The sequence below is a fragment of the Micropterus salmoides genome, unplaced genomic scaffold, assembly GCF_014851395.1.
Source record: "Micropterus salmoides isolate LMB-PRFRI ecotype aquatic unplaced genomic scaffold, ASM1485139v1 Ms_hic_scaffold_6, whole genome shotgun sequence".
NCBI lineage: Eukaryota > Metazoa > Chordata > Actinopteri > Centrarchiformes > Centrarchidae > Micropterus > Micropterus salmoides.
This window is the reverse complement of record NW_024044348.1, coordinates 26,214,973-26,242,525: the sequence shown is the minus strand read 5'-3', so window position 1 is coordinate 26,242,525 and position 27,553 is coordinate 26,214,973. Positions and strand designations below refer to the sequence as shown.

General features: G+C 38.5%; 1 protein-coding gene across 4 annotated transcripts; it reads right to left on the bottom strand.

Moving 5' to 3' along the window:
- Nucleotides 1-1,621: 1,621 nt before the first annotated feature.
- Nucleotides 1,622-27,553, bottom strand: lpin1 (lipin 1). Of its 4 annotated transcripts, none has more exons than XM_038701580.1 (23): nucleotides 27,369-27,553; nucleotides 23,742-23,942; nucleotides 22,945-23,040; nucleotides 19,082-19,178; nucleotides 18,760-18,979; nucleotides 17,106-17,180; nucleotides 16,752-16,844; nucleotides 16,449-16,563; nucleotides 15,697-15,934; nucleotides 14,841-14,987; nucleotides 14,630-14,723; nucleotides 14,107-14,306; nucleotides 13,884-13,977; nucleotides 13,341-13,410; nucleotides 11,769-11,861; nucleotides 11,516-11,568; nucleotides 11,274-11,412; nucleotides 6,329-6,477; nucleotides 5,972-6,058; nucleotides 5,655-5,807; nucleotides 5,190-5,304; nucleotides 4,990-5,093; nucleotides 1,622-4,889 (listed from the first exon to the last, which is right to left on the bottom strand). In XM_038701580.1, the coding sequence occupies exons 2-23, from the start codon at nucleotides 23,931-23,933 to the stop codon at nucleotides 4,718-4,720; spliced, it is 2,796 nt and encodes a 931-aa protein (XP_038557508.1). In that variant the 5' UTR covers nucleotides 23,934-23,942; nucleotides 27,369-27,553; the 3' UTR covers nucleotides 1,622-4,717. The 4 variants fall into 4 exon arrangements, with proteins under 4 accessions (XP_038557508.1, XP_038557509.1, XP_038557510.1 ...); XM_038701581.1 differs by having other exon boundaries at nucleotides 16,449-16,560; XM_038701582.1 differs by lacking the exon at nucleotides 16,752-16,844.

Here is a 27,553-nt window from a genome sequence, read left to right as displayed (position 1 = left end):
TGCGGCCGATAGAGGTCTTTGGGTCTTTCACTTGTCATTCTGAGGCATTTGCTGAAGCCACAGATGCTTGTCTATATTTTTTTTTACTTTTATACCCAATGAGGTGTAGCCTAATGCACATGTAAATAGTACAGGGTGATACATTACAATACATTGTAGAACACTGCAAAAAGTGAGCTCTCAAAAACAAGGGGAAAAAGCATTAAAATGGGGGAAAGATTACTTAAAATAAGCAAAATTATCTGCCAACAGAACAAGAATCTTTCACTTGCTACTTAAGGGGGAAAAAAACTTGAAACAACTGAGATTCTCTAACATAAAAGCCGCCTGGTAAGAAGAAATATCTTGTCAGACAAAAAACAAGTATATTTTGCCTTCAATTAAGATAATTAATCTTACTTAGCTTTTAGTTTTTGCAGTGAATAGGCATCACAAGAAGCACTGTGAGAACCAATAACATCGGCTACTTGCTTAACCAGTCCAAAATGGTCGACTCCTAAAAGAGAGTCAAACTTTCCTTCACTCTAGCAGAAACACAGGGGAGGGGAAGAGGAATGTGTGTGCCTGAGTGCCTGCCTGTGTGTGTGTGTGTGTGAGCCCCATGACCAAGGGGTTACAAGGGAGCAGAGCAAGTAGAAGTAGAAGGAGTGTGATGAAATAGTCAAAAAAAACATCCTGTTTTTCCAAGCAGCACATCTGTGTGCTTTTGTGTTACTCCATTCATGAAACTGAAATTGAGATAAAAAGGGCAGAGTGAGGGAAGAAAAGCAGCATGGGAAGGATAAGGTGGTGAGGGGGGACTGCAGAAATAGAAGATAAGGGGTTGGGCTTAATTTAAAAGAGGGTTAGTTATTCAATGTGAAACAGCTGCTTTTTTTAAACAATACAATAAAAGAAAGATTAAATGTTTCCTTTCCTTCCAGTGGGACAAGACATATTCAGATCCTATACTACAGTATAAAAATACTCCATTACAAGTAAAATACCTGTATTCAAAATTATATATAAGTAAAAGTACCAAAGCTTTAGCAACAAACTGTACTTAAAATATCATGAGTAAAAATACTTATGTTTGACTGGCCCTTCTGAGAGTTATATTAGTGGACCAGTATTAGTGGTACTTTAACTTTGTATTTAGTCAGGATGGAACTAGTTTTAATTGCTTCTTAATATTTAGGTGGATTAATCTGTAATCATACATCATATTTTAAAATCTGATCACATGTTTTTGTATGTATGTTTTGTATGTTAAGTAATTTGTAAAGTAATTAGTAACTATTTCCGCAAGTGTAGTGGAGTAAGAAGTACAACATTTCACTCTGAAATGTGGTGTAGAAGTATAAAGAAGAACAATAAGCAAAAAAAGAAGAAAAAAAGCAAGTACCTCACAACTGTACTTGGGTACAGTACTTGAGTAAATGTACTTAGTATTATTTTGCTGCAGTAGAAACGTGATCTGTGTTATCATCCTCAACATCACAGCCTTCTGCAAAGATTTGCAGCTTGAACAAAGTATTGAGGACCCTACTCCATGTTATTTCTGTTCAGTTAATGTTTTGTGTCTGAGGTGAAAAGAAGAAAGAAAAGAACAAGAAAGAAACAAGCATTGCATTGCCAGAAAGTAGTAATAACCTTTGAGTTTATTATAAAATGTGTCTTGTACAGATTAATTCAAACTGCATTGTTAACAAACCTGCACTACACACTGCTTGTTAGGATGCTGCTTAGTGCCCAAAACATAATCGTTACACGGGACAGCAAACTGGATCAACATCCATGTCAACAGAGAGACAGACTGGATAACTGGTCAAGAGTTCTAATAGATCTTTCACAGAAAGAATTAGGTGATAATCATCAAAAAGATGATGTACTGGGAAGAGCATTGCATTTAAAAGAAAAAATTTCTTCTTTTTATTCTTTAACTTCCATATTTAAATAAAATCTGGAAATAATTAATATATCAATTATCAAATGAAGTGACACTGACCTCACACAGATCCGAGTGGGCTTTTGGGCTAAATCATTACAACTTGACATGTCAGCACTTTTGACGCACTAATAAGAATACTTAAGCAATTTTCAGTGATCATGACATCCACATACATCTTAACATTACAACAGCATGCGTCCTTTGCGTCTCTTCCTCTTACACAGATTACACTGGACTCCCCAAAGGCATGTGAACATCAACAGTTTTAGATCCGATTAAAGGTTAATTCCGGATTCCTAGTTTTCCTTTAAGCAAAGTCAATCAAAGTACAGCATCAGACGTATCTATCCTATACACAACATATATAACAGTATGATACACTCAGTCACAATCAATCAGAGGACTCCACAATATTCTGCCATTTTGATTTCACTTTTTTAAATTAATTAATTTAAATTTTTAATTTTTTTAAATTAATTAATAAAAAAAAATAACATTAATATCAGCACAAACATTCTAACTTAAATCCAGTGTTTTTCCAGATGATTTGAAATCAGGAAGGCAGTAGGAACATATTTCCGTTTCTTGAAGCTGTCAGACATTCAAAGCTATTTTCATCTGTCCAATTAACATAATTAATTAACAGGAGGTTTTATGTGGGTTGATAGTACTTTTCTGTATGTTGCAAGAAGCACAAGTATTTTCAAACACACTGTAGTTTGCACTTCATGTAACTAGCCATAGTGATGCCCATGATAAACCAGAGGCATCAAATAAAACAAAATGATGTAGGATTAACAGCAGGAAAGAGGTAATTAATGCACCCATAGTACTGCATGTTGATCTACGTATTGCTTTAGTGATCACATGTTGAAACTGCCGCCTTTGAGTACAACAGCAGGCAGCCGGTTTAAAAAGACAGTTACAGTAAAGCATAAAATGACTGCAAGTGCATTTGAATGAGCACCAGTAGCAAAGTATTTTGGACAATATTTCATCTCTCAACATATTAGCAGAGCTTTATTTATTTTTATTTTTTTACAATTAACTTCATGTTAATACTACTACTACTACTACTACTACTACTAATAATAATAATAATAATTTAAAGTGGTTTCCCCCATTTTAAATGATTTTTAATTAAAACTTGTTAAAAATAGACAGACAAGCTTTCATCTTGCATTAATACAGTACAGTAGAGTAGATGTTATTTGATCAACGGATGAAAACATAAACATTTAAAATAAATGAAAAAAGTGTGTCTACTGATCTGTGTAGTAACAAACTTAGAAAACTGAAAATATGACCAAAGTCCTGTGTGGTCTTATTCAGTAATTGCATTGATGAGCATTAGTCATTAGAACAACATACAACACTCTGAGAGATGTAGATACTACATTCTAGCATATCACTGGAGTTCATTTTTTTGCACATATAAAAACAGACAGAATGAACACAGACGGAAGTTATTTGCATTATCCCGCATTTATCTTGAGTCTTGTCACTAAAATATGGCAGAACCACATCTTTCACAGTAGTACGGTCAGAAGACCACACACATTTAGCTTGACCTTCAAAGGAGTTTGGCACAAAAGATGACTGGATACACTATCTGTGCTATTTTTGCATATTCTGGATGATTTGACTGTAATGTAATGTGGTGTTTCTGGTGCAAAGTGGTGTCCTGTATCTACTCTCGTAGCAGGTAAAACTTTCACCGAGGCTCTACTTATATTTGGTAAATATATTGCATGTGATGGGTAAAAAATCCAGTATTCTTTCCTAAACAAGATTTGGCTGATTTCAGATTTGAAAACCAAACAAATTTTTGTTTTAATTGTGGAAGCCAGTTGTGCAGACAAGAGCTGCTAGCACTGAATGTCTGCGAGGTACAGCAGAATTTCTGCTAATTCATTTGTTATTTAATTTAAATGGTGAGACCTTACATTTTAGTGCACTTCACTAAAAGGCTTAGGTCAAATCTGGACAGTTCATTATTTTTAGATAGACTAAAACACAGTTTTTGCAAAGAATTCTGAAAAATAATCAGCATCAGCGGATACAAGTAGGCATAAACCAATACTGATCTTTTCTATCCACCAGTATAAATGAAGAGCGGTGTGAGATGAAGTAGAGAAATGTAACAAGTCAAAAATGCTGTGAAGGATATCATCCTTGTGTTCTGCAGCGTTGTGCATTGTCTATGGACTTCCTTTGCAAGTCTTACTTTTGTGTGTGTGTGTTTGCGTGTGAGTCATTGCACTTGCAAATGTGTGATATGTGAGTCGTTGACCCTGTGTTGAGCACTCCTACGACAGAACAATCAGTTAGCATCACTCCTAAGCAGATGTTGAAATTCATCAGGGATTTTTGCGCTTTTTATAAAAAAAAAAAAAAAGAAGAAGTTTTATTCCCCGACACAGCTGTCTTATTTGTAATGGACTGTTATCTGCTTGTGTTCTCACTGTTGAATAATTTCTTTATGTGGGATATTGAAAACACATTCATCTACTTTGAATCAGTAGTCGTAGTTACTGATCTTAAGTAAAGTCTTTGAGCCTTGAAGGAGCCACGGAGCTCCATTAATTTATCAGGTATAATGTCCGGGAAATATCCATACAGTTCTTGGATAAGTTTGTGATTCTAAAGTAATCAGCATCTTCACTCTTGGTCTGGGCAGCCACCTTCGCGCTGAATCACCAAAACCACTGACCACAGCGTTGTGTCTGCGGTTGCTTCGAAAAGCTGGAACGTAACATCCTCAGTGCTGGATTTGATGGGGTTTACTCAGCTTGTCTCAAGTGGCTGTGGGTCTTCTTCTTCCTGGTTGGTGCTATCAGGAAGTTGTGTGCTCCAATAGTTGCATTGGCCAAAGGTGTCAGAGCAGGAGAAGTCCGCTCCCTCATCTCTAGCTAGGACCGGGAAGACATGGTCGACCACCTCGCACAGACCCCCAAAGCTGCAACAGAGGCAGACAGACAAACGATTATGGACTTTAACTATACAAAACCAGAATTCAGAAAGTCAAACATCTGTGTGAAACAGAGAATACAGCTTACGAGGAGATACTGGTTTTAGCGTGTTCCTGTGTCAGCTCCCCCTTGGGATTGACAGTGAAAATCCTGTTCAGAGGAACACCCACCTCCTTATAGGAATACACATCCTGAAATCACAAACACACAAACAACCAGCATCACCACCAGGTACCAGTTACAGAGAAAGTACATGCTTGTTGTCTGGTCATGTGCAGTAGTCTCACCGTAGCTCGGTTGCCAAAAGCAGCGTAGAAAGGTTCAGTGTTTGGGTAGAAAAGGTGCTTTATGTCTGTGAGACACTCGACCTTAAACTTCTCTGGTTTCTTCTCAATCACCTCCCTACACAACACAGCATGACATCAATACATTTAACACATTGCACTGGGAAAAACAATCAAATTTTCTTGTCTTTTTTGTAGTTTATCCATGATGCATATCTGTTTCCATTCAACTGGGTTTTGAAAGGGATTCATTAGCTAATAGATGCACAAGAATGAGTGAAATGAAAGCCTGAAAATCCCTAAAATTGTTGTTATGATATTTGTGTATGACAACAGCAATGTGTGTCGAAATAAACTAACTATTATTCACTACTGTTGAATATTTTCAGTTTAGTTTTCATGGCTTAAAGGCCAGATAAATTCTGATTCTCCAGTGTAGCATTGTTGTTCATGTGGTGTGTGTCTGACCTGTGCAATGCAGAAAAAAGACTGCTAGGGCTGAGCAGCACCGGGCCAATTGGCAGCATGGTTCCCCTCTCATTGACCCAGTGCAGGTAGCCTCGAGTCATATCAGCCATGCCAATGGCCCTCGCCGAGCAGTACATGAACTTATATCCATTCCTGTGACAGAGACAAAGAGAGAGAGCTTGTACTCTGCTGTGCACTATGGTTTAAATAAGAAATCATAAGAATGATGACCAGCCATTACGTATATTTCAGTTAAAGGAAAATAAATGTGATATTTGTATTATAAAAGCTGATTTAGCCAGATTCCCATAGCTTACTGGCTGACTTTGTGGTAGAGCCGTGCGATGCCCTGATGTGTCCAGTCTTTACCCAGTGTGGGGAGGATGTGACCCAGGGTATCTGACCTACAGCACAACACAAGAGAGGCAATATCACATAATCAATAGTGGTGCACTTGTGTACTGTAAATAGAGACAAACTAGACAAGACAAGCAAGACAAACAAATCCATGTATATCCTGACATCTAGTGGTGAAATGCTGAAACTGAACTGCCTTCTTTTATATACTGTACAGTATATATTTACTGTATATTATATTCTGCTATTGTCGTCGCAGGTCAATTTCAACTACTGGCTAATAGCATTGACAGTGAGACTATCTTGCTTTCCCTTACCTGGTGATGGTTCCATCTATATCAGAGATGACTATCTTGTCATCCCAGCTCCAAAGATAGATTGTGCCATGGCAGCGACAGGTGCCTTGATACTGAGTGGTCACGCTGAACACTACATCATTGGGACCCTCCTTCAGCTGCAGGCTAGCCTGTGAACACACAGTCCATGCAGAGGAAAGCACAAATTGAAAGACGGAAGGTTTTCTATTCAGTGTTAGGATTGTTATATAATCCACATAAGAAACAAATGTGATAATGTGTGGAGTATTCCCCTAATGTAGTAAAATTTGGTCCATAATTTGTAACAGGATGCTACAATCTGCTGCAACATCACACATTGCAGGGAGGAGCACTAAAAAAAGTCCATGTGAGAATAACACCCTTAATTTAAAGATATGTTAAATGTTGCCAACTATCTTTCATTCCAGTGTTTTAGATGTGAATTTAATCCATGAAGCCACATGTTCCATTCTTGGCTATTTTGAGAAATTTACATCCTGAGACCGGTCCAAGGGAAGACGATGTAATCATGTTTGGTATGTAATCACGGATACTAATTAGCCCCTAATTTTCATTGTGGACCATGTGTGTAATATGTAGTACGTCACTACAGAGCTCCAAAGCTTCTATAAACTAACATGTTTATGCATGTTTTTTTTTTGTGAACAATTTTTTATTTGGTTCCATATTAACAGACAAAAAACGGGAAAAAAAATATAAAAGAAAGGCGTATACATGTACAAAAATACAATGTACACACCCTCATTCCTTCACTCACTCACACGCAACCTACACACGCACACCCAACCACACACATGCACACACAGACAATATAAACAAAACTAACACAATTTGTACTTTATCTAATCCCCCCCTACCCTCCCTACTGAGTGATCTACCGTGCGATCTACCGTGCAAGGTAAAATCCAGGTAAATTATAGCTTTCCTTCAAATCTTAAAATGTACGGAGACCATTAGTATTGAATAACTGTCCAAGTAAATAAATTCCGTTGTTCGTCCACATTGGGTAAGCCACTATCCGACCGCCCAGCAGTAAATTACGGTTATGAAATATTGGAGTATGATAATGCCACTTTTTTTTATACTAAATTCTTTATTTAAAAAGGGACAGCGTACAGTAAAACATAAATGTTACCATTTGCACTGTACCAGATTATAGCTTCAAGCTAATTCACATCTGCAGTCCCTTGGCAGGTCATGGGTAATAACAATACAATAATAATACATTTGCTAAGGCTGACACCACCCCAAGCCAAATAGCTCAGCCCCAGCACACACCAACAGCACAAGGTTCCACAGAAAAAGACACAAGACATACAATGTGAACTACTCACAATAAAACAGTGTCTCTAGATTTCATCAATTTCCACACTGTTTCATTAAACCATGGTAAATTATTATGGTTTTTTTTTTACATTTTTTGTGGACTCTCACATTAAATCTTTCCCTCACTAAATTGATTTGTTGATTGAAATTTTTACAGCCCATATCCAGATCATCAGTTGACAATATATAATCCCAGTTCAAGGTTTTAATTTCATTAACAAACTCTTCTTGCTTAGATCTGGGTATGCACTGAAAAATCTTATCTTATCTTATTTCCAAATCTATTTTTAGTCAACTTTCTGGCACATAAGGTTAAATTATGATCAGACAACCCAGTTATTAAATTATAGCTTTTAATTATTCGTTCTGGTTTGTTGGTAAATATCAGATCAATTTGTGTACTGGAACATTTTGCAATACTAGTTGGACGTTTGATTAATTGTTCAAGGTGAAATTTCTCTGTGATCATCTTCAATTTCCTCCTTTTAGATTTATCTTCCCAATTCACATTAAAATCGCCCATCACTAATAATTCTTTGTTGGGATTACAGTCTTTCAATACTCCCATGAGTTGATCATAGAAAGTTTCATCTGCAGAGGGGGGCCTATACACACCAATAATGTTAAAAGCCATTTGTTGGGACAAAATTATTTTTAACCCAACATATTCTAGTGTGTTACCCGCATTGTAAATCACATGATGATCTGGCCAACTCACCACCGGTACCGGAGGAATTCCACAAATACACGGTTGTAATTCAGTACCGGCGGCGGAACTCTGCAGTACCCCAGGAGTCACCGGGCCAGGATTTAATTGAACATCATCGGAGAGCAGGAGCAACGTGAGAAGTATTATAGTAAGTGTTATTGGTCGCAAGCTTCCAAATTAGTATTAGTAAGATTAGAAATAATAGGCCCAAAACGCATTTTAGCTTCTTTTAATGGGACTTTTAATGGGACTAATTTCTCTTCCGGAGGGCGCCAACAAACAGATTTTGTGGGGTCTAACCAAGATTTTATAGTATGCAATACAAAACACCAATGATAGACTTTGAAATTTGGAACTCCCCAACCTCCAGCTGATTTCTCTCTCTGAAGAGTTGTGAGTTTAATCTTTGGTCTTTTGTTATTCCAAATAAACCCGGTGATTAGACTATGTAAAGTATCCCAATACTCAATCTGTGGACTTGAGGCAGCATAGAGCTAAGAAAATTTACTTGCGGTAACACTATAATTTTTATAACAGAAATCCTAGCATTGAAAGATATAGGCCTTGATGTCCACTTCCCTAAATCTTTTTTGATTTTTTCCAGAACTTTTATATAATTATTATTGACTGTAGATTCTAAAGTTGGGAAAATGTCAATTCCTAAATATTTAAATTGGTTTACAATTGGGATCTTAATTTGAGTTAAATCATCACCAGAGCTACTTAGGGGAAGGAGAGCAGATTTCTGCAAGTTTATTTTGTATCCTGAGATACTACTGAAGTCTGAAAAGGATATAAGGGAATGTATGCGAGAGTTTACTAATAAAGAGAAGCACATCATCTGCATAAATTGATACATGGTGAATGGTAGAATTTATTATGATAGGTAAAGTATTTGTAGATTGACGTACTTTTTGAGCAAGAGGTTCAAGGGATAAAATAAATAATAAAGGAGACAGAGGACATCCTTGGCGAGAACCTTTGGAAATTGTGAAATATGAAGAGCAAACATTGCCTGATAACACCATTGCACATGGATTTGCATACAAAACTTTAATATACTTAATAAATTGTTCACCAAGCCCCATGTGATCTAATAAGGCCCAAAAGTAATCCCATTCAAGTCTATCGAAGGCCTTTTCTGCGTCAAGCGTTAAAATACCACATGACTTCAGAAAGTCTGAGGACTTAGAGGTGAAACAGACGATGTGTAATAATCTTCTCATATTATCTGAGCTAAAACGGCCTTTTACAAAACCTGTTTGATCACAGTGAATAAGATTCCCAAGATGTTTATTTAAACGGAGCGTTAAAACTTTAGCATAAATCTTCATATTAATATTAATTAATGATATAGGACGGCAACAAGCACATGATATTGGATCTTTGTATTTTTTGAGAAGCAGAGATATTAATGCTGTATTTGTTTGCTTTAGAAAATATCCTCTTCTAATAGATGTATTTATCATTTCCAAAAGCATAGGACCTAATTCAGACCAAAAAGTGATATAAGTCTCAATGAGAATACCGTCTGGTCCAGGAGATTTTCCCAACTTCATTTCTTGTACTGGAGATATTTTCTCCTAATTCAGCTGCTTCTGTTTCAGATAGTTTTCTTATATTTACATCAGTAAGGAAATTCTTGTATCCCTCTTTATTAAATATCATATCAGACTTAAAGAGATTTTTATAAAAACAAACAAAGGCTGCATTAATGTCTGTTGGAGTAGTTACTATATTTCCACCTGGAGATTGTATTGCAGAAATGCAAGCCCGCTGTTCGTTAGAATGAAGGCGAAGGGCTAGCTGATGTGAGTGCCTGCTACCATTAAAATAATGATGTTCTCTGGATTTTTGAATTAGAAACTCAGCTTTTACTCTAAATAGTAAGTTAAGCTCACTTTTCACCAAACTAAGCTGACCTGTTCATAAAGAAGAAAAGGAGTTTTGTTGTGCTCTTTCCAAGGATGCCAGCTGCTTCTCCAACTCAACAATTCTTTGCTGATGAGAGCGATTTTGAAAGGAGGCGAATGATGTGACATTATCTTTTATAAATCCCTTGATCGCCTCCCAGATAAACCTGAAATCTTTCACTGAGTCCAAATTGAGAGAAATAAATTCACTCAATTTGGATTTAAATTGAGAGCAACAATTCATTCATTATTAAAGTGGCACCTCCAATGGGCTAAAATAATATCAACTTTTTTTACTTTTTGGCAAAGTGTCTTAGAAGCAAAAATATAATCTATTCTTGAATATGATTTATGTCTATTGGAAAAAAAAGTATACTCTTTAGCCACTGGATTATGAAATCTCCATATGTCTGACAAATTAAGATCTAGCATGCACTGCTGCAAGGCCTTGGAGCAGGATAACTGGGAACTGCTTGCTGAAGGGTTTGATTTATCCAACATAGGATTTATTATGGCATTCATATCTGCTCCAATAATTAAATAATACTCTGACAAATTCATCAGCATATTTGTTAATGTTGAAAATAATTTTTTATCATAATTAGCTGGAGCATAGGTGCTGACAAAAACAGCTCTCAAATTAGATATATCTGCTTTAATATAAGCAATCCTACCTTCCATATCATTGCCCATGTCGATAATATTTATATTTAGTGAGCGTCTGATTACAACTAACACACCTTTTGTTTTGTCATCTGCTGAAGATGAAGCTACAACTTCATATTTGGAGTTACTAAAACTGTTCACAGACTCCTTTGTAAGATGTGATTCCTGAATCAGTGCTATATCAATATGTTTGCTATCTATATACTCCAGACAAGCAGTTCTCTTGGTCATCCTATTCAGAACTTTGTGCTTGTTTTTTGTTTAAAAAAAAACAATTAAAGTCAATACAGCCAACTGTGGTAATGCATACCAGTTGCTCTGGGGTGAGCCGAAGAGTCTTCTTATAACAGACACTGCCAGAACTCACGAGGGGCTCTGACTGACAGGATCCTGATGCCTGATTGGGCGATCTGTTCTCCTCATCACTAGAGGATGACTCATCCTTCATCCTGAAAAATTAAACATACCAATTTGGTATAAGATGAAACTTTGAAAACTGATGAGAATGGGAGTGTTTGTGAGAGAAATATAGTGACAAACACAAACAGTCACCTGTTCACTGAGGGCATCTCTCCTCTGTCTTCTCCTGCCTCTGTCACTGATTCCTGACGTGCACAAAGTTAAAAGGTCCCAACTGGCTTAATCGACTGAAACATTATGTGGCGATGTTGAGTAACAAAAATGGCCCCCAGCCTTTGCCTCCTATGCTTTTCCCCCTTCTGACACTCTTTACTGTGCAGTAAATATAATGAAGGCTAAGGACAAATTATATTTGGCCACCGACAATGTGTGTCTGTGTACTTACTGATTTGGACTCGCTGTTCCTGCTCCTCCATGAAAACCACCAGCGTCCTCCTTTCTTTGGCATCTTCTCCTTCATGATGTTCTCCACTGAGGCCTGGAGACAACCGTGCACATACAACTCAAAACTGACTGAAGAAACTGAAAACGAAGTGAAGCGGAACACACATCTAAACCCATAAATAAATGCACAGAACGCAAAATAAATTTCCAAAATGCGAAGTAATACATAAAAACTAACATAAAGGCAGTCATAGGTCAAAATTCAATGGCACACAAACAAAGAGCAAAGGATGCAAAGTAAAACCTGAAAGGAAGAGAAACATTGTGACTGGATTGCAGTGGGAAAATGCATCGGAGAAAATGCAAGACACACCACAAGGATGAAGAGAGAGACATATAAGACAGAGAAGGGCAGATTGACAGGTTGACAATGATGGGACAGTAATGAAAAAACTACCAAACTGACAGACAAAGACATGCCCCGACCAACACCCAATTGAAGCAAGAAAAAATCATACAGGCTGTGGAGGGCTGGAGCCAAACAGACCAGGGAGGCAGTATGAGAAAAGTCCAAAAGCAGAAAACACATAACTCAAACACCAACACTTAGTACACACAAACATCGGATAGAGAGAGAAAATAAAAGAGATGTAGATAAAAGTGGGAAAATAACAAGGGGGATAAAGACATGACATTATTAAAGTGTTAGGAAAACAGATTTAAAGCCATATTTCACCGTGGTATAAGACTAGCAGCTTTGATGTGAGCTTCCCCATGTGTGTTCAAAACCGGCCAATTTCAATTACTGGCATATCAAACTGTGTATAAATAACAACATTATCAGCTTTGCCCACCTTGGTTATTGTAAAAATACTATATGTACTGTACACAGACAACCTTAGAGTCAGAAACAAATATGAACACACATTATCCGCTAACATTTGGTTTAATTTTCATGAAATAATGAGAGGATGCTCACAAATGGCAAAACCAAACCAGTGAAACATTAGATCAAGAAGTATTAATTGCAAAATGCTGGGAGTGCACAGGTTAAAGAGATGCAGCGGGTTGCAGAAAACTTTAAAAAACCAAACTCCACCAGAGAAATAATGATAATATATAATATACTGTATATAATCAAAATAAAATAATTTTAAAAAAGTTATTTAGAATTTATTGAGCCACTCATTGCTATGCTGTATAACATGACAACACCTGAAGTACAGGTATGTTGTAGCCTCAAGTGGTTCATTTTAATCCCACAATGAAAAAAAGTGGTGATGTGATGAAAAGAACACATCACGCACAATTAAAGCTGAGACACAAGGCAGGGTTATAGTTCCAAATAGTCCTAGGGGTAATTTTTTTCTCAGTTACTTTATTGCTTTCCATATTCTTTTGCATAATGAGTACTCTTACATTTGATACTTTAATTACATTTGCTGATAACACTGGCTACTTTAACTTAAATAAAGCTGAATACTTATTCAAGCACATATGCCGTAAACTGATAACATAAAGCATATAGTCAAATGGAAGCAAGTGAGAGTATATTTCACCATGCTGGTCTTACCTGTGGAAGTGGTTTCTGATAGACCTGCATAGCCAGCATGACAGGAGCTGCTGTGTTCCAGTTGTAGTACCTGCAACAGATGACAGAGACAGCTATAAGCACTTCTTTCCAGCTCAGATCTGCAAAAGAGAATAGGAAGAATTATGACAATTCACTTTTTTGCCAAGAGTTAGATGAGAAGTTTCCAGTCTTTGTGCTAAGCAGCTGCTGGCGCTAGCTTTAAATTTATTGCCCAGACATGCGAGTGGTGTCAGTCTTCTCATTTAAAAAGGCAAGAAAGCAAATAAGAGTATTTCCCAAAAAACGAGCTATTCCTCTGAAGGCTCCACCTCTCCATCTCTTATTGCAGCATGACGCAGCTACACGTTTTACATATAACTTTGTCCATACATTTTAATACCCATTAACCCCAAAACAAACACAAAATCAGGTTTGTGTGTCTTAATGTGTTCAGACTATTGAAAAACAGCATATGGTTGTCATTGTTTCTCCACTCAGTCTAAATGTGTATCACACTATTGAATATAGCATAGTAGTACATACTTGTTTCCTATCTTGACCACCAGGTTAGGGTCATCGATCATAGAAGGGTTTTCAGAGAACTGCTGGTAGGATATTGCCCTCTCCTGGAACTGCTCTGTAGCATGAAACACACGCAAACACACAGCACACAGGTTTGCAGACAGGTGTTTTACCGGCACTGTAACCTCTTTTGTAACCACTTTTTTCCTTCTGTCATCGCCTACTTACACATTCCTTATCCTACCTCTAGTGATCTCCCTGTTGTCAGTAAGTCCACCGCACAAAGAGATGGCAACATGAGGCAGGTCCCCTATTTGGTCGGACAAACTGTCTACACCACTGTCCATCCCACTGCTGCCCACTGACTGTGGGGACTGATTAACGCTCCGCACTCCCATCATCATCATCTCTGAGTCCCCCCTCATTGAGCTACTGCCTCCATCACTGTGGAGAGAGAGAAACACACTCTCTCACAGACATTGAAATTGTAGGTCAGTTTGATAATGTAGTCAAATAAACACTAGCTTAAAGTATCCTAAGGTACAATGTTAATGTTCCCATCAGCCAGCTACTACAGTTATTAACTAATAAATAATTACTGCAAGTATTCATAATAAGGCAGTGATGGTTAGTTATAGCCATAAAACACAAAATGAGTCAGAAAGTAATTACAGCAGGTTGGTGTAATTGAGATGGAGTGAGTTCTCATGTACTCATTTGAAGGCGTGCACAAACATGCTCCTACATGTACATGTCGGTTACTGAACCTTTTAGGGAAGTAAAGGGCAGCTACTTCAGGCTCCAGCTCTGTAATGTCATCGAGGTATATGCCATCAGCACCCAGGTGTTGACTTCTCTTTTCTAATACAAGACAACATCACACACAAACAGTAAAAGAAATAAGATGTGATACTGAAGCATATCGACACTTTGAGTTCAAGAAAATCCTTAGTATTGTTTAAGATAGAGCACTAATACCTTTCTTCTTGGATGGTGAATCAGTTCTTCTGATAGGACTCCCTCTGTTGCCGCCTTCATCAAGATGATCATGGAGAATCCTGGGAGATGCTGAGCAGGCTGTTAAGCCGTCCATCTCTGCAAACAATGGCCTTTCCACCTCTCTCCCTAAGGAAAAAAAACACAGCAGAGAATCAGTTTGTATATAAAAAACTCATTGGTCAACAGGATATACTGCTACATGAGGTTAAGAGTTGAATTTCCCTCTAGGATTCTGTAGTTCTAAAATCACTAGATTTATCACACGAATCAAGCTCTCCTGTTGTTTCAGGGTTCATCCATGGAAACGTTAACATGTCACATTTGAATCATTCAGAAGTCATATTTATATTATAAACAATCACCACTACCACTGGTGGTCACTAAAAGGCAAGTGCTGCAAGTCTGACAAAGAGGTGTTGTAGAGGCCTGAGCTGTTTACAACCTGCAAACAACTTCAACTGTGGCTCACAAGGCATTTTGCTAGATTGACTCCCAACTTCAAAGAGATTTGTTCAACTGCAGTACATTCACTTATAAAGGAACACAGTAAAATTTTGAATGTATAGACTGACAGTGTTGCTTTACCTTTGGCAATGTTTTTGTAAAACATGATGGTCGTTTAACTTGATAAATGAGTAATAATACAATTTACATAATTATTGGTTAATAGAGTATGGTCTAGACCTGCTCTTTTATGAAAAGCGCTGTGAGATAACTGTTGTTGTGATTTGGCGCTATATAAATAAAATTGAATTGAATTGAATTGAATTGAGTTATTTAAGATCTTTATGTCATTCTAGACGCTTGTAAGCAATATCGTCCTCCATATAACTACCTTGCTCATCTCTAGCCCTGTCCCCAGTGTCAGTGGTTAGTCCGACCCTAGCTTCATTTTTCTTTTCTTCATCGTCCTTGTCCCCACCATCAGCAGCGACTTGCACCGGCTGGGGAGCATAGTGAGTGTGGGAGGGGGGTCCAGTGTCCCTGATGGCTCTGAAGTGAGTGCTGGCAGACACCGGGATGGAGACTGCTGTGGCAGGTTCCTGCTTCTGGTGGGAAGTCAGGAAGGATGGCTGTGAGAGAGGGAGCCAAAGATTAAACATTTTACACAATATTTATTTATATTTTTGTATCTACACTTACTTTTCTTATCTCTATTTATAACTCCATTTTGGGAAATATGCTTATTCCCTTTCTTTAGATGAGAAGCTCTAGAGATCACTAATAAACACATTATATCTCATTTGTTCATATTTCAGTGTAACAGATAGTTATGTGCCAGATCATTTCCTGGTCCGGAGCATCAACTTCCTAGAGTCCGCTAGTTGGTCTTAATGCTAACCTAAGCTAACAGGCTGCTGGTGATAACTTCATAATAAATGTACAGACATGAGAGTGAAATCTAACCTTTGGCAAGAAAGTATGTATGTGTGTATTTCCCAAACTTTAAGCAGTAGTTAAATATTTACTAATGTACTAATCTGTAGTAGAACCAACATGCCTGCGGTTTTGCAATCTGAATAAAATATTTAAGCAAGTGCTGAGATATTTGCTTGTGTGTGTGTGTGTGTGTGTGTATCTAGATACCAGGGCAGCCTGTGGCAGCTCCCCCCAGGTCCACAGCATCTCAGGATTGTCTTTGTTCTGAGTGGTTAGCTCTGAGTCACTCTTAGGTGTTGATGGCCTTGAATCGTTGGGGCTGCTGGGACAGTGACGGACACTTGATTTAGACCCGTTTGTACTCCATATTTTAACTGATGAAGAACCTTTAACATACATCATAAACTTCAAAATACTAGAATAAAATAAATCAGAACTGAAACTGTGTGGTTTTCCTTCATTAGTGCACTATTTCATTTCAAGCTTTCAAAGTAAAATTGAAGGTGATACCTAACAGGGGAAGAGAGGTGAGAGGTCTGCTGAGGACAAGAGATGGACAGTCCACAGAGTGGAGGTATGGAGAGAGTCTCCTTAATCACATTACTACAGAAAAAAAGAAGACACAGAAAGACAGACAAAACAGAAAAAGGATATGAGAGGGGAAGAGAGAATGACACAGTGAATAATTATTATCTACTCATCGTGAGCACAGAGAATGTATTAAAATGCTTAGTAAAATATGAACAGACTAAATAGGGGTTAATAAGATTTTACAAGACAGTTGAATAAGACAAAAATAAGTTTATCATTAAGTGTGTATCTGTGCATGTGTGTGTGTGTGTGTCTTCTGTGTCAAAATAATACCTCTGTGAACGGATCCAATCAGTGCTGGGGTGTGTGCGCGTGTTAGCTGTAGACCCCTGATCACCATACACAGACCTGATCACAAACACAGACATGCAGGAGAGGTCAATCCCATACACACCCACATTATTTCAAAACCTGTGCACCCAATATAAATACACAATGTCTCTGCAAGTCCAAATAAAGTAAAACAAGTAAAAATGTCCTGAAACACTAATAATTCAATATTTCACCCTTTCACTGACAAAACACTTTTGCAGCCTGTTTGACTATAACCACATGTCACAAACCAGCCTAAACTTTGCATATTAAATACATATTAAGAAGCATGAGATGAGGCAGACACACATTCTTTCATGTCTTTAAGGGTTTCAGGAATTTTCCCACCCTGCCATGTGGTTAACTTCCTCAAAAAGCTTGGAACCCCTGCTTTAGGAGCCATTATTTAAAAGAGAGAGAGAACACTGTGGGAACAGAACAAATCCCTGGCGCGCATCCAACAAAGAGAGCCGGTTTTCAAAGGGCTTCACACACGTACATAAACAGAAACATGCACACACATGCAGACTCACATTAATTCTTATCTCCCTAAATTGTTCCTAAGCATTTAAGTTTAACTGTTGAAATGATTTTACTGAATTGAGAGAGAGAGGACATAAAACATGTTACACTGGTTTACTGGCCCTGAAAACATATTTTCTCAATGAGTAATGGTTTCTCCCATAAACACATCGTTTTCTGACATGAGAGCTATCTGTATTTCTTTTATTTTCCCCATGAGGCAAGTGAAAGGTGATGTCATTTATTTGTAGCTGGGTTTAGCAACATTTGAATCAGAATCTGATGACAGTTGGTGTATTGTTTTGTCAATGTCAATCAAATCTGAACAAAACCCCACCCACCCAGTCCCAATAAAACAGGTTAAAGCAGGTGTTAAACTCTTAATAAATAATTAATTTCCTTATTTGATTGTGCTTTTTAATCATTCATATTTAATGTTACAGAATAGCAAAAAGTATAAAGCCAAGTTTTCAGGGGTTTTACTGATTGTTATAAGATAATTCTCTGAATTAAACACGTTTCTCACAATAACAGTGCTTGCCATTGTTGGTATAATATTTACCATGTTCACCATTTCAGTTTAGCAAGTTTACATTCTTTTGGTAATTACAGCTGAGCCTATCAGTAATGTTATTTTCGCAAGTACTGATATTAGGTTATAAACATAAGTATTGATGATAGTGTTAGATAAGGAGTGAAGGAATCACCAAAGTCATTACAACTCATCCTAAGGAGGACATAATCCATCCGATAGTTGTTGAGATACTTCAGCCTGAACTAGGCCATCCATAGAGCCACACTGCAAGCTGCTGAAATTGATACATTCCAATTTCAGAATTAACAGAATGTCCTCAGTTTACAGGGCTTTTCTGTTCTTCTGTTTCATGTGGTGTAAAAGAACTGGAACAACCATTAACAGACTTTTTCATGAAAAACAAACACATAGTCTCTCCACTTAAAGCACAACTAGAGAAGTTATTGGCAGTGGTTCATCTGTTCTGTGACTGTTGACAAAGGTTGTTTACCACAGACTGACAGGTATTTAATAACCTATCTCACCCTCTCTCTCTCTCTCTTACACACACACACACACCTGCTGCCGTCAACCTCTCTCTCCTCATCCGAGCTCAAGTCAATAGTAAACATGTCCTCGTCCTCTGAGAATTCTTCCCCACTCTCCTCTCTCCTCCCTCCACCACTGCCTTCCTCTGGCCGTGCCTTCCTCCTCCTTTTCCTCCTCTTCTTTGTCGTCCCACCATCACTCTGCTGCGGTCCCAGAGTCTGGACAGGAAGTGAGCTGCAGGGGATGGCGTCTTTGTGTTGAGAGAGAGAGAGCAGCATAAAAACCGTTTTTTTAAAAAAGTGTAGACACATTTTCACAAATTCCAAAATATATTTTTGTCATCAGGGCCTACCATGGTGACGAGAACTGCCCCTGCCCAACTGGGACTCCATTAACTGCTCCCCAATTGACATGATGGGTGACGTTGCAAGGTAGGATGGAACTATTTCCTGTAAACAAAAGAACATGACATGATCACATGAGATCACGATATGATCAAAAATCATAAGTAACTTCCTATCTACAGTAAAATAAACAATTTTTGATGTTGAATGATGTGAATAGGTGGGGTAGCAGCAAGACTCTAACCCCCATGCTAGCAACTCTGTGAGGCTCTACTTAAATGCTAGCACTGGCATGACAAGATGCTCATAATAACAATGCTAGCATGTCTGCAAAGATAATATTTTACCATCTTAATTTAGCATGGTAGCAGCAACTGTGTTAATTTGCCACATACACAAAGTACAGCTGAGGCTGATGCGATTGCCATTAGTTTAGCTGGTATTAGGTCATAAATCAAAGTATTGGAAAAATTCTAATTTTACCTGATGACGGTGCTAACTGAAAAGTCAGAGTATCACCGAAGTGATTCTAATTCTTCCTGAGGGGGACATGAATGTGTGAACTTGATGGCAATCCACTGAATAGCTTTTGAGACATTTTACTTAAACCATAAATGCCAACATGCTGTTGCTGCTAGGGGAAAAGCCTGAAGAAGATGAATGTCTGTACACAATGTCAACCATATGCCTGTAACAGTAGTTGAGATTTTTCAGTTTGGACCAAAGCAGTGGACAGAACGATGACAAAAATATAATATGCATAAATGTGTTATACCATAAAAACACACTATTGTGGAGTGTAACCGATTGATGAAACAGAAATGCTTTTTATTCACCTATACGGGTCTACGTAATCTGATGGGATTTTGGGTTTGAGCTCAGATTAGCAAAGATTCACACAGATTTGCTCATCACAGTCTCGCTAAACTGACTATGCCAGAAAGAGAAATAGACAGAGCCACAGAGACAGACAGTGAACGATAAAGAGATGATCCAAATAGTGCAGATCCGACTGACTTGCAGTGCACGTGTCATAACACAGTCCAACACATCCCAATTCATTTTGATGGGAGTGAAAAAGGGACAGTGCTCAGATTGTACACTATGCCAGGACATAGCTCATCTGCGCAGAACTCTAGCCTTGCTGGAAACATCCATTCCAAAACCACTTTTAATTCATAAATGCTTTTGGATGATTCATTCGCGATCGATGAGCATAACTGTTTCTCTCAAAACTACATGTGTTATTTCTGTAAATAATAAAACTGAACCTACCTGCATCAAAGAAAGATGGACTATCTTTTGACACAAACCCACTTCACCCACAGAGTGAACTAGCAATACACCATGTTTATACACTGCAATAACTAGACGCCATAATGTTATAACTGAGATATAAAACAGATCACACAGCATTTTAAATAAGAGATCGGTCACACTGAATGAAAGCTGGTGATACAGTGAACTGATGAGACAAACATGAAAACAATCACACTCAATTTTTATGTTTTCACATGTAAGGCACAACATCAAGATAAATTACCCCATGTGGGTTGTTTTTTTACCACAGGTAGTCAAATTCCTGATGTTCTAGAGTGACGATTAATTTCTGCTGGAACATTTGGTTAATGTTTCATGTGCAGGATCTATTTGCCAATACACAAGCCCCAACAAATCCTCAAGCTTAACTTTACACTCTGAGGGACAGAGAGGGAGATAGCTAAAGGGGGGTTGGGTAGGAGAGGCACAGAAAAGTGGGCTTGATGCCAAATAGTTCCTTAAAAATGTTGTTTATCTTTGGAACGGAGAGACAATTACTGAGGCTGTTAATAAAAGACGGAACAAAAATACCAATGCTCTACAACACTAAATAATTTGAAACTGAAACAGAGCATAATATGGCGATCCTCAAGCTGTCGTATAAGACAGTGTTCCATCCTGTGCGTGTTTATCTGTGTGGAAGACACACTGTGCTTTACTGTATATGTTGTGTGTGCCTGTCTTGTTTGTCGTGCTCCTTTTCCACACAGATCTGTGACAGCCTGTTTCTGACTGCAGTCTGTGTGCAACCGACTGTAGATGAATTTTGGCAGAGCTATAAATAGCCCTTTGGTGGTTTTCCACTCTGCAGAGGGAGAGTTATGTCAAGGAGAGGACTGGACACAAGGCCCAAACACTGTGGCAGACATAGTCAAACAGAATATGTGAATAATTCTCAGTCTTTGTTTGAATTTCAAAGAGCATCTAAGGCCTTAACATTAAAAGCCTTTATTTTCCCATCCATTAAAGAGTGAGGCATTACAATATCTATAACACCTTCAGAGCACCTATTGATTGATTGACTGTAGAAGAAAGGTTTCCCAATCTTTGACAAAGACAGTAAATAATGAAAGCAGAATGAGACCAATGTAATCCTTAGTTTAGGAATTATATCTTCTCAGATTACGACATACTCCTCTTACAGTAAAAGTTTATTTTTTGCATTAATTATTGGAGAAAATGTCTTTATTGATGACATCTTGATTACACATAGCATAAATATTATGGAAAACCATGCCCAATGTGAAAACTGTGTAGTCTCTGTCTTTTTCACAGTACTATACCTACTACTTTCAGTACATGTAAGGTAATTTGAAACATGTATCTTGCGTTTGTTTTGGATTCACTGGTTGTTAAAACAGCCAAACTGAAAAGATATCCTTATGTTGTGTTTTGGTGTTTAAACTATTTGTTGTCATGACTTTTCACAAGAAACTTTTATTTTGAGTCAATGGCTTGTGTGCTGACAGATGTTTACAATCCAAATTAATGCACAAAGGTACGTTTTGAATTGCAGAATGGCTGTATTACAAGTGGAATGAGTTTGGAGTTTTGTAAGAGTTGTGAAATTTTACAAAATAATTGAGATAATAGTACTAAAGCAATCAACATAAACTGTAATTCCTGACTGGGAACCAGAGCCAACTCTCATCATCCTTCTCATCATCATTGTGTATTCCTATGGAGGACTGAAGCCTGAACTCAGCACAGGTCACATACACATGAATAAAACAGGAGATAAGAAGAGATGAGTCGGATTGTGTTTGAAAAACATAACCACCATGGCCACCACGCAAGATCCCAAATGTTCATCAGAAACAGAAACTAATACATTAACACACTCACACACCCTTTCTGGAGCAATGTGGGGTTCAGTACCTCGCCCAAGGACATTTGACACCTTCTGATTAGTGACCCGCTCTACCTCTTGAGGCACAGCTGCCCAGTCAGTTATTGATTATTTTTATGGTTTTAGACAACTCTTGGGCTGTTTTAAGTTGCCATTTCATTGATTTCCTGTTATCTGTTATGTTTTTTGTCTGTAACTCACTATTATTACTGCCTTTAAGTATTTGTTCAATTCATGGAAAGATATTGTCCTTGAGATCATTCAGTTTTGATTTTTTTTGGCCATGCTTCACACCGGTACAGTATGATGATAAACAGTTTTCACTATTAAAAGATTTTGAACAGTCCTCCAGCAGCTGTCTGACCGAACTCAGTCTCATGTTGCATCGCAGACTATGGGAGAGGAAGGGAACATGTCGGCCTCCTAGGATCTTGTCTGGGCAGGAAAACTAGAGATCTAAGCCTGATAGTTAAAATGACAACGGTGTGTAGTTGCAGATTCATCTGTAAGTGAAGTAAGTTAAAACTACCACAATGCAAGAGGGAAAGAACTGAATGTATTCCCTATGAACACCAGTCCAATTCAAGCGCTGCCTGTATTTTAGTTCAGCCTTTATGACCTTCATGTCAGTAAGTTATGTTCTGTCCTATATTTGTGTGTGTTTATTGACTCAGAGTAAAGACTCTGTCAATCATTACTCACCCGTGTGTTCTCAGTCTCTTCAACAAAGAAGGCCTCTCCATTCTCTCCCAGCTTCATGTGCAAACTCACTGGCTCTCCATTAATCTCTATGTCCACCTGCATGAGAATAAAGAGTCCTTGGCATGAATATAACAACCTTCAATTTAGGATTTTTCTACAACATGGTCAGAAACTTTTAAGTTTTGTAAATAATAAAAATAATTGTACACTATTATCACACTTCTTCTCTTAAGCTCTCTCAGTCTGACAATATACTGTATATACTGTATACAGATATATCTTTATTTTAAAAATATATCTCTAAGAATTTTTATGTGGGATCTATCACTTTTTTAGCATAACCATGTAGAAATGCATCCATATACGGTGTTGGGGGTGCTGTACTGTTATTTCTTTTAATGCACTGTAATATAACATTGCAATGCACTACTATTAGATTTTCAATAAGTCCAACATGGTCTCTGACCTGCTGAAAGACGTTACTGCTTTACGCGTAAAATTCATCAGACTTTTACAGCAAAGTGTGAATTTGTCATAAAAAAGTAACTAGGATTTTGAATGCAGGGCTTTCACTTGTAAATTTATTTACGAGTGAAAGACCTCAACGCTTCATCCACCACTGATTGAAACATGTGTCATCATTTGTTAGGAACCGCCTTTGTTTTTAGGCTGTTGTCAGAATACAGGGTCAGCAAAAGCCTCTGAGCTCTCAAATAGCTGTTCACACAAACCCACGCAATAAAACGCAAGAAAGGGAGTGAAAACGTGAAGGGGAAGAGAGCACCCTATAATCTCACCACTTTCTCACGGGACCGCAGCACACCCATCTTTCCGAAGCGGACGTGGAAGGGGGAGCACTGCAGGGAGCCATCAGGCTGCCTGACCACGATGACGTCTATACATCCAGACAGTGTTGCAGGGTTGAGTCCCTTGTACAGCTCCTTGACCTGCACGAAGACCTGGCCCGCCAACTGACCCACATAGTTCATGGTCTGTAACTGGAGACAGACAAGGAAGAAAAGAAGGAGGGAGAGAGTTTTGTTTCCATTTTTTTTCCTACTATGACTTCTCTACTTGTTCTCTTTTGTCCATTAAGTAAGGTTTAATTTACATTTCAGGCCTTCAATATGTGCAGAGCATCACACACAGGCAAGACAAATTACCTTTAATGGACTCTCTGTATCTGTCAGGGATCAAACACTCAACAGATAAGGCCGCCCTGTCAACCTGTCACATTTAAATACATTATTGATCCACTGTGTACAATTACTCCCCACTCACGCCAGCTAACGCAGATGAACAATTCTCATATTCTTTCCTCTGTTCTTGTGGTGTTGCTTTGTATGGGGTATGTCTATGTTTGTTAGTGTGTGGGTGCATGGATGTGAACACATTTAGCTTTTTAAACAACTGCTGAAAAAAAGTCCTCTGTGTAATGCCAATACATTCCAACGGGGATGAGAGCAATCATGCGGCGCTGTGCCAGTTTCTCTGATCCACATCCTCTAATGCTCTCTGTCTAAAATGTCAAATATGAGAGACGCAAATAGGGAAATGCATTCACTTGGCTGCGAGATGGGTGGTTGTTGATTCTGGACATTCAGAATACATTCAGCATCCAGGAGAAATCAACAGTATTGTTTATGCTGGTTAATAAATAAGTTGATTATTTCATGCAACATGGAAAGTTTACTGCTTGTGATTTCTTTTGGATTGAATGCTGCATTATGTAATACACCAGCTACTGGCCCCACAGCCATGATGTGTAAACAGATATCTTTATAGAGAACATTGCAAAGTGGAAATTTGCTAAATGACTAAAAACTAATTTAAAGGACAAGGCAACAAAGTACTAGGGTGAGAGGATGGAGGCTGAGGAGATTACGAAAGAAAGAAAGAACGAAAGAAAGAAAGAAAGAAACATAGAGGCAGATTTTAGGGAAAGTGAGGGGGGACTACAGGGGGAGAAGAGGGAAGGTGCAGAAAGAGAGGATGAAAGAGTAATAGGATGAGAAGAAAGAGGGGAGTTTTTAAGAAAAAGGAAAGAAACAAACAAAAGGAAGAAAGGTAAATTAATAAAGTTATCTAATGTTAAGAGGAAATTGGGGAGAGATAACAAAAGGAGGTTGTGAAAGAGAGGTGAAAGGAAGAGTGGGGGGGGGGGGGGGGGGGGCTCCTTGTACTTCTACAGTTGTGGGGACTCATAGAAATAATGCGTTCCCTGGACCCTTAGCCTAACCTTAAACATCACAACTAAAATGCCAAATATTACCCTAAACCTAATTCTACCCTAGCCCTTAAAACCAAGTCTTAACCTTCAAACAGGCCTTTGAAGATATGAGGACAGGCCAGAATGTCCTCACTTCCCAAAAATGTCCTCACTGTGTTGGTTAAAATCTTGTTCTGGTCCTGAAGTACAAGTACACACCTTCACATACACAATGCATGAGATTACTGTCTTGTCTGTAAAACAAACTGTCCCTTAAAATCTCCACCCGCCACCTGCTTGTGCTGACTCATAAACTGGCATCCTCTCTATCTCCTGAAACACATACACATACACACACACACACACACACACACACTAGGTGACAGATGGCTCAATATTTTGGCAGACCATGTAAGGACATCCTAATGATGAGGATAATTTGTTAATAACCATCAATTACAATGAATCACAGACTGCTCTCTGCTCTAATGACCCATCAGACCCATGTGAGAGATGCTCATCACAGGCTTGTTCTGACCAGCCCACCATAGCACCACAACACACTACAAAGCTCCAATTAAACCAACGAGCACGTGCTTAGATCACATCTAACAAAATTTGGGTGTATTTAAACAAAAATGTCACATGTACTTAAAAGTACACCTATTAATATGGAAACAAACTGTGGTGCCGCAGTAGAAAGTAGATCCAATTAAACTGCTCACAGTGGATTATCCAAGACACTGTGTCTGGAATTTAGCTATTGAATTGTTATTGAAAATGCTTTTCAAGGCTATGAAAAAAATTAGGGCAGCACTGTGGCCTCACAGCAAGAAGGTCGCGGGTTCAAATCCCCGTTGTCCCAGCATTTTTGTGTGGTTTGCATGTTCTCCCTGTGTCTGCATGGGTTCTCTCCGGCTTCCTCCCACCGTCCAAAGACATGCGGCCTAGGTTGACTGGTAACCCTAAATTGTCCTTAGGTGTAAATATGACCCCGCCTTTCACCAGATGTCATCTGGGATTGGCTCCAGCACCCCGCGACCCTGTACGCAGGTTGACGATGGATGGATGGAAAAAATCCGTTTAGGTCTGTTTCCAATGTCAATGACTGAAATGAATTGAAGTAAATAGTCTAAATATCTTGGCAAATGAAAATAACCTGCATGGCCACAGGAGTGAAATTGTGTTTTGCTTCCCATATGGGAGAACTGACCCTTTAATCTGCTGGCGTCACTTTTCTCAAGAACTGGAAGTGGACTTGAGTTTGACAATGATAAATTAGTAGACCTGTTGTCTCACTTGTACCTTTATTTTCGTTGCCTCACAAACACACACATGTACATGCCACAGCCCACATGGACCACGTGCAACCATTTGGGACCAGTCACACACACACACACACACACACACACACACACACACACACACACACACACACACGCCCGCAACCAAAGCCTTAGAGACCCTCCCAGGAAATTACTGTTTGACAGCCAATCACAATGCTTCCGTATTACATAACAACCAATCACGAGACACAATTCAGTGGGCCATTTGTTGTCACTTCAGCTGCTGTTTTGTTTTACAAAGGAAACACCACTGTCTGTAACAGAAATCCCACAGAGCCTTGTTTATATAAACCGCAGACAGAGGTGACAGAGAAGCTGAGGGACCACAGACAGTTGATGATGATGATGTGGAGGGTTATCCAATTAAATCAGTTTAACGTGACTGGTGCAGCAGTTACTCCAGGATTACTGACTGTTACGCTATAGCTAAATTTATGGTATGGTTTAATATTATGGTATATCATTTTGTCAAAACAACTTGTAATTATGTATGACCTTATCTTCTTTAAATTTGATATAGCCCAGAATACACATAGCCTAAATGGAAGGAAAGGTCAGTTTTGCTGACGTGAAAACGTTAAAGCTGAGTAACAAACGAGACAGAATAAAACAGGCTGCATCAACATGAGATTGGATAATTGGATCGTAGTATCATGCGTGGCCTGTGAGGCGATATGTAAACATCTGCACACGGGCTGAGGCTGCAGCCTGCACCGAGATCTGCCTTCATTCAAACAGCCACACATATTACGCCAACGGGAAGCAGAGCTCCAAGCCCATACTGAATGGGCTACATATAAATAGCCTATAAGGATATTTAATATTTCCCAACACGGCGGCTTACTGTACTGTCCAGCAATCCTACTTACATTATATTGTAAATTATTGATGTCGCTCTTCGCTCGGGGATCTTTCCGCCATCCAAATTTCCCACCAATCGTCCTCTACAGTTTTATCCGTAACGGGTCAGTCCTCAAATCAAACATTGTCGGTAAAGCTTTCTGATCTTAGATCTTCTGCTCAAGGGTGCTTCGCTATTTAACCACAGTTAAGA

Bases quoted from the DNA above. Each gene is read 5' to 3' on its own strand.
- lpin1 (XM_038701580.1), bottom strand. From the start codon at position 23,933: ATGAACTATGTGGGTCAGTTGGCGGGCCAGGTCTTCGTGCAGGTCAAG. The intron at 15,935-16,448 runs GTATCTAGATAC...CCTCTCTCACAG, and splicing joins AGCTGCCACAGGCTGCCCTG to CCATCCTTCCTGACTTCCCA. The intron at 5,094-5,189 runs GTGAGACTACTG...TTGTGATTTCAG, and splicing joins CTTTTGGCAACCGAGCTACG to GATGTGTATTCCTATAAGGA.